This window comes from Frankliniella occidentalis, unplaced genomic scaffold (assembly GCF_000697945.3).
Source record: "Frankliniella occidentalis isolate FOCC.00 unplaced genomic scaffold, Focc_3.1 Scaffold248, whole genome shotgun sequence".
Taxonomy (NCBI): Eukaryota; Metazoa; Arthropoda; class Insecta; order Thysanoptera; family Thripidae; genus Frankliniella; species Frankliniella occidentalis.
In genome coordinates this window covers 222,701-230,754 of record NW_026267374.1, presented here as the reverse complement: position 1 = coordinate 230,754, position 8,054 = coordinate 222,701, and the positions used below count along the sequence as shown (strand labels likewise).

Here is an 8,054-nt window from a genome sequence, read left to right as displayed (position 1 = left end):
GGGGAAGCGGGAGGGGACGGGAGCGGTGCCCCGCTCGTCTCGTCCCTTCTCCCCTCGCCCGGCATCGGTCGACGCCAGCGCCACTGGCGGATCTTCCAGAACTACGAATGTGCCGTCTTTCCACGGCCCGCTCAGATAGCTCAGTGCCGACACCGTATTAACTACATCGTGGAATTACCCTAAGCTATGCCGGTCGAGAAAAAAAAATTATTGCCAATCTTCATCAGCATCGATAATAAGCAAATATACCGAGTTCGGGAAAGATCGAGAATCTACACCTGCTTAAGTCTCCTTGGTTAAAACCCTGCGCGCGAATAAGTTGGGCTGTGTGCTGCCTTTTTAAAATACTCTTTTCTCTCTACCCGCAGACAATGTTCGAGGCTTCAATCGGTCAAAACTATGACATTCATTGCACAAATTCGGGTGTCATAAAATTTGATGAGTTTAGCTTGCAACGATTTCGTGACCTATGCCTTCACAAGACGTCTCACTATTCATTTTACTACCCCATCGCCATGGCCATGTTTGCGGTAAGTAAAGCACTTTATTACACATTGACGCTTGGTCCCGACTTTTCACATTGTGTGCTGAATCCGACTCCGTCGAGAGATTTGACAGATTACATCGTCTTACTGACCAAACATTCACCCAAATGTACTTAAACTAGTTTTGTTACGCCAGTAAAACGATGTCCGCAAATTATAACAGCGGATTTGGATTCAGTACACAATAAACCAATTCGGTAAAGCTGATATGCAAAAGAATGCGGGGGACAAGAAAACGGAAGTCACCATGCTAAAGCATAAGCATGGTGATTTCCGTTTTCTTCCTCCCCTTTACCGGAATGCTTTATTCGAAGACTGGGGTGTAGGGACAAGAAAATGAATGAGTATAGGAGCAGAAGCAGACGGTCAGGAACGATCTCAGTAGAACTCTGCATTCAATAAAAATGAGTCCAATCTTTTGTGAAACTGGGTGGACTTGGGCCCCGTTTTCAGAAAACATATGGGCTTGCGTGGACTTACGTCCTTTGGTCCTGAAAATGATGGACTTGCGCCTTGGTTTCAGAAAACGCTTGGACTTGCGTCCTTTTTTGTACATTGCTGTCCAGTGCTAACTATGGCAGGTTATCTGAAACCGTCTTGACTGGGGTGTGTATCATACAGTATAGGTTCTAAAAAGCAATAGAACTAATTTTCCCCAACTTGTGGACTTACGTCCCTCTGTCAGATCATCAGTGATTTAATGGCCCTGACGAGGTCTTTTGGAGGCCAAAGACCCCTACCTCCGGCTCCGGATTGGGATTTCGATCATATGTCATGCGAGGTGTGCTTTGGTGTGGTATGAAGTGCCCTTTCTACCACTTGTCTTTTTCCCCAGTGTGGTCTCACTGATAAGTCAGTGCACAATGCTGCTCGTGACCTTGCATCACACATCGGTCTCACTTTCCAAATACAGGTAAGTGCGATGTGGACTCACCATGTGATACCAATAAAGCATTCCGATAAAGCTAAAATGCAGAAGAATGCGAGGAAGAAGAAAACGGAAATCACTATGCTTTTACATGGGACTTCCGTTTTCGTGTTCTCTACATTCTTCTGGATTTCAGCTTTACCGAAATGCTTTTTGTCTTCGTAACATCTCGATTGATGGGCGATATTTCTCTCTTTGTCTAAATCACTGATGAAATGAAAAAAGGGGTTTGGGGGTGATTTTCACATTTTGGGTGCGAACTGATGTGTTTATGTTAACAATCATGCCAGCCAAACGGTATGTTGATATCTCACTGGTGACAAGTGAAAGTGGGGTATGTCCACTATTTTCAAAAATCACTTTTTCCATTTTTGGATACTACTGGGTAATAGGGACCATTTGGTATGGTAACTTTCCTAAGTGCAATAAGCCCAGTGTTATGGGGACAAATCCCATGTCAATAAGGTCAATAAGGCATCAGTCTACTTGTAATTTTTCAAACAGGCATGAGTCCAAAACGCGGATTTTCCAAAGAGGCGTATGTCCGGGTTTGATTTGTCAGAATGGCATATGTCCATAGATCCAGAGGACTTACGCCATTCTGACAAATCACAACCGGGAAATATACCCTTTTCAAAAATCTTGTTTGTGGAGATACGCCAGTCTGTCAAATAACGCCCGGACTTATGCCACTCTGAGAAACCACCACTGGACATATTCCTTTTTCTCAAATCAGGTGGCATTGATTTCTTTTTTCGGTGCCTCCTAACGACAAAGTTCGATCTTCAGCTGCACGGTTACACAAAGTTTGATCTGCGGCGTCCCGGTTACACAATGTCCGATGTGCAGCGGCATGGTTACACAAAGTTGGATCTGCTTTTCGCCACTCGCGGGAGTCGCAAGTTTACACCTCTACTACAGGCTTGTTGCAATAGCATTCAATTTTTTTTCTTTGGAATATGTTGTTCTTCGATCTCTTACAGACATGAAGCAGTTTTTACATTTTTTCTATCTGCAATATTGACAAGAATATGAATACATTGAGGCTGCGCTGCAGAAACTGCCGGAGTGTAGATCAGAGGCATCGTTTTCTTCTATCTAGAGCTAATGTAACATCAACTATCCAGAGAAAAATAGTAATGCAAAACATATTCTAGATTGTAGGTTATTTACGTCACAAACATGATTTTTGAAAAGGGCATATGTCCCGGTTGTGATTTGTCAGAATGGCGTAAGTCTTTTGGATCTACGGACATACGCCATTCTGACAAATCACATCTGGACTTATGCCTCTTTGGAAAATCCTCGTTTTGGACTTATGCCTGTCTGAAAAATTACAACCGGAATTATCCCATATTGACAAGGGATATGTCAAACAACTCAGGTAGTATACAACTTTCATGATTTTTTAAAAAAATATAATGTTTCCTATTGCTAAACTGAGCTACTCCAGGGTATTTGCTTTGCCATATTGTCTAAATCACAGATTCAAACCGTTCTTATGCTCTCCTGAAAGATTGGGTTTTTGGACATACGACCTTTTCACTTTTCACCAGTGAATCTTGAACCATTTGGCCTCTATGAAAAGTCGCAAAGGGAGATAAGTCCATCAGAGTTCTCTCTGGAATTGCGGTTGTGAGAGTCTCACACCAAATGGTGAGGCAAACATACCTCACACCAAATGGTGTGAGACTCGTTGTGCCTCAGACCAAAAGGTGTGAGACCCCCTGTGCCTCACACCATTTGGTATGAGGAAGTATCACTCCATTTGCTGTGAGGCACAAGGAGTCTCGCACCATTTGGTGTGAGGCACAACGAGTCTCACACCATTTGGTGTGAGGAATGTTTGCCCCACACCGTTTGGTGTGAGGTATTTTGCCTTTCACCATTTGGTGTGAGACTGTCTCACACCCGAGTTTTCAGATCTGACAAAGGAATGAGCTGAGAAAGGACCTTAAGTCCACCAATGGGATCTGACAGAGGAACTTAAGTCCAGACATAATCTGAAAGAGGAACGTAAGTCCACCAGTGGTATTTGACAAAGGAACATAAGTCCAGGTGTAGCTTTACAAAGGAACATAAATCCACCAAAAAGATTTGACAGGGGAACATAAGTCCAGGTGTAGCTTCACAAAAGGACTTCCTAAAGACTTTCTACACTACCTTTGTCAAGACTTATTAATGACTAGAAACTCTATGAATTGGTGGTCTTGAGTTTCTTTGTAAAGCTACACCTGGACTGATGTTCCGTTGTCAAATCCCACTGGTAGACGTATGTTCCTTTGTGAAGGTACACCTGGACTGCTGTCCCTTTGTCAAATCCTACTAGTGGACTTATGTTCCTCTGTCAGATTGTGTCTGGACTAATGTTCCTCTGTCAGATCCCACTGGCGGACTTACGTTCCTTTGTCAAATCCCACCGGTGTACTTATGTTCCTTTGTCAGCTCATGCATGGACTTACGTTCCTTTGACAGATCCACAAGGGGGTATCAAAACACATAAGTCACACTAAAATTTGTTCTAATTGAGATAGAGTTGCATATGTTTCGCAGAGAAGTAATGCATCCTTAAACAAAACATTCTGTGAAGGAAAAAGTAATCTAGCTTTAAAACTGTAGCACCCAGACTAGAATTAGACACACTTTTAGCCCCCCTGGAAAATTAGCTCAAGTGGACTTAAACCCCTTTCTCAAATCATCAGTGAAATCGTGAGAGTCAAACCGTGGATTCACACCTAATGAGGCCTTTTACGAATAAGAACAGAAGGCATCCCGGGTTTTGGACCATAACAAGCTGCAGGTCACTGGCGCGTAACGACACGGTTTCTTGTGAAACAGATTTTTGAGGTTCTCAGCTTTAAAATTATATAGAACAGTTATGACTTCTTTTCAGTATTAGCGGAGATACGCGAGACACCGTGCGCTTAGTAGCTTTGGTATGGTCCGATAGCAGACGTCGCCAGGGATTCCTCCTGTTCTTATTCGTCAAATACCTCATTGTTAAATAGCTCTTCCCTTTTCCCCTCCTGCAGCCAAGTTCGTAAAATTTCCACCTCTACCTTAAATTTTGGTTAGGAATTCTTTACCAAAATGTTATTACACTAAGTGATATAAGCCACGCCAGCCATCATGATCTTCAAAACTGTGTGTGTCATTATTTTAAGACGGAATATGTTTGATTTCGCTGTCAGTGTGTGCCGTGTTGAAGTGGTTTACAATTTATAAGATTGACTATTATTAATAGGGTATTTCAATGGAGCGCTGCCCGGAACTAAGAAGAGCAAAAGCGGATACAGAAAGCGGTGGTTGGGGCGCGCGCGTGGAGAGGCGGCGGGCGGGCGGGGAGGCTCCGCTCTACCCGCTGCTCCTCCGCGTGCCTGCCCCCACCACTGCTGTCTGTATCCGCTTTTGTTCTTCTTAGTTCCGGGCAGCGCTCCGTTGAAATACCCTATTCAAGTACGAATTAACACCCAGAAAACGCCATTCTTGAACTCAGAATAATATACTAGTCAGGCCCTTGTAGCACCAAACATTCAGACAACGTTCTAAGAACATTCTTTTGGTTCTCTGAAGGTTCTGTAAACGTTTTTAGAACGATATGTGGTACAAGGGGGTTTACTGCTTACTATAAGACGAACCGAGTATGTGTACTATTCTTTCGTAGGTAATCCGCTATAAAGCATTCTGGCAAAGCTGAAATGCAGAAGAATGCATGGAACAAGAAAACGGACGTCAAATGTTGAAGCCTGGCAAATTCCGTTTTCTTCCCCGCATTCTTTTCCATTTCAACTATACCGGATTGCTTTATTGCATGAAATTAGTAAGTCACATACTAAAGTTTAGTATGTTTGGGCTATGTTTGCTGGTGACAATACTGGGCTGTGCTAGCCGGTGCCAATACTGGGTCAAGCTGGCTGGTAAACACAATGTGGTCATTGGTGAGTCTGTCTGACCAGTGTTAACGCTACTCACCTTATCATCATTAGCTGTTGTACAAGCAATGATACTGGAATCATCTGCTACAAAGAATGCCGACTGGGCCAGGGTCATCAGTTAATAACACATTTAATATGTTAAAAATAACCAAAATTATGCAGCGCTTAGAAACCACTAGAACTTCATACATAGCTGGAAAACCGTTGTCGCACCAAACTTAAAAGAGTTGACGGGGACCCTGTGCGCGTTGATACGAAACAAATGATTTCTTGCGCATGGTTGACTTTTTCAACTAAACCTTGCATGTTCCCTAAAGGTCATTGTCTTATGGAGAATACACGGTAAAATTAAATTTTAGTTTTACGTCAAAATTTGATTCAAATGCAAAAGAGGATCAGAGACGCTCTGACCGTACGCCATCTAGTGGCAGTTCCTAGCGGCCCACAATCCCACAACGATTTGTAAACAAAAACAAAAAAATGTCACAATGTCAAATTTTTGAATCTGCATCCAAGGTTACAATATTCTGTTTTAAAACTGATCGGAATTAGTACTAGAACTTGTAGACATTTAAAGTGCAATCACCCAGATCCGAGCGCTGGGTCGTTCCCCTTATTTGTTAGGGGTTTAATAAACTAAGGATCAAAGTCTGTGGTAAGATTGTTGCATTAGTGTGTTAATTCCCTAAACATTAATATGTGAGTAAGGAGTCTTGGAATAGTATGTCCACCCTCGAAACATTGCTATGTTCTTTAGAATTTCCAAGAGGGTATTTTCGAGGGGTAAACAACCACTAATTTTGGTGTACACCACCATTTCAGATTTCAAAACATGTCAACAATTTCAGGGCCATTTCAACCATTTCAAGACCAACCAAATCAACCATTTCAAGACCATTTCCAAACCATTTCAAGACCATTTCATATCAATTTTAAGACCATTTTATATCAATTTCAAGAGCATTTCAACCATTGCAAGACAATTTCAAGATGAACCATTGCAACCATTTTAAAACTTTTTCAACCATTTCAAGAACATTTCACGCCATTTCAGAACCATTTCAAGGCATTTGTACACCCATTTCTGAGTTGTTTACCCCTCGGGTATTTTAATGGAGCGCTGCCTGGAACTAAGAAGAACAGAGGCGCATACAGAGAGTGGTGGGGGCGGGCGCGCGGATGAGCGGAGGGCGGGTGGGGTGGATCTCCTCCGCCACCCCACGGTAAAAACGAAGTCCCAATTTTTGAGGGAAAAGGGAAAACTTCGAGGAAATCAGTAACTTTGAGGGATCTTTCTTGAAATATAAGAACGACCCTCAAAGTAAGTCACAAATTTTGAGGAAGTCCCTCAAAGTTAGCGTGGCTGCTGCTGCGCCAACCTCGCTACTTTGGAGCTTTGTGACAACTGATCAAATTGTCAGTTGGTCAAATTTAATGTATTTTTCTTAGTTTTAGAGCTGCGGGACTCGTCCTGCAAAGTTTGATGTGTGTACGATGAGAAAAAAACGAAACAGATTTTTAGCAGATGATACCTTAAAAACCTTTTGACTAAACATAAAGAATATATAAGTAACTTTAAGGTGTCAGCTAGCTGTCACTCTCGAAACAGCAAGAGAATCAAGCGGAGACCAGAAAACAATTTCTTTAGCGCTGGCGGGACCGTGTCCGGGAGGGTGGGTGCCTGAGTGAGTGTCGCTTCAACCCCCTCACCTTACCCTGCCCAACAATACTCGACTAGGCACCAGGCTCACACGGCCGCGGCCGCCCTCCCGCCAACAATCTGCGCCCGCCAATGCCCAACAGTACTGAGCCGACCGCTCTGCCTGCTCTTATCTTCTCCTCTATGTATGTAGCTAAATATGAGAGAAAGTTAGAACTCAGACCTATTCTTAAATATGTATCATCTGCTTTCAAGATCGATTCTTGATTGAGATTTTTGAATGGTTTACGTGCTTACAGACGTACTTGCACACGTAAATCGAAGTTTTCCCTTTACCCTCAAAAAATTGGACTTCGTTTTTACCGTGCCGCCGCTCCTTCGCACGCCCGCCCACCACCGCTCTCTATATCCGCCTTTGTTCTTCTTAGTTCCAGGCAGCGCTCCATTAAAATACCCTTTTAGAGTATCGTATTAATTTGTTGACATACTAAAAGCTAGATTGCCGATTTCTGGGTGAAATTTAAAACGTGATACATTACGTGATACTATATCATAGTCACCAACCTTCTGAACTCCCCAAATGATTAAGTGCCCTTAGCAGGGCTGGCAAAAGGAATTAAATCTTATTTTAAAATTAGCCCTCGCGAGAGCAAAATATTTCGCCCGGACAAACTATTTTGCCCTAGGGCAAAATCATAAAGCCCTTTTGAAATTGGTCCTCAAAGGGCAAAACCTGATAATAATAATTTTACCCAGGGCAAATTTCTGGGGCAAAAATCCTTTGTATCTCTGAGGGCAGAATCTGATGATTGGGCTTAGTTAAACCCCCAAATAAATAAGGTCCCACGAGCCCGAGATTACAGAAACTACCCGAGATGCGTCCGGGGATGCTCGCTCGAGTTCTAGAACTCGTACTTTGGGCAGGAGACAAGGCTCCGTTTGGGTTGCGAGAATACTCGTGGTCCAGGAGTGAAATGTCTGAAAAT

The 8,054-nt window shown here is 43.0% G+C and overlaps 1 protein-coding gene across 1 annotated transcript in view; it reads left to right on the top strand.

Moving 5' to 3' along the window:
* Window positions 1–8,054, top strand: part of LOC113213651 (farnesyl pyrophosphate synthase-like) — a gene marked incomplete in the record, with an annotated part of 78,896 nt that overhangs the window by 63,310 nt on the left and 7,532 nt on the right. The window contains 2 exon segments of the mRNA XM_052273128.1: window positions 369–530; window positions 1,381–1,438. Of these exon segments, the coding sequence (XP_052129088.1) occupies window positions 369–530; window positions 1,381–1,438 (220 nt within the window).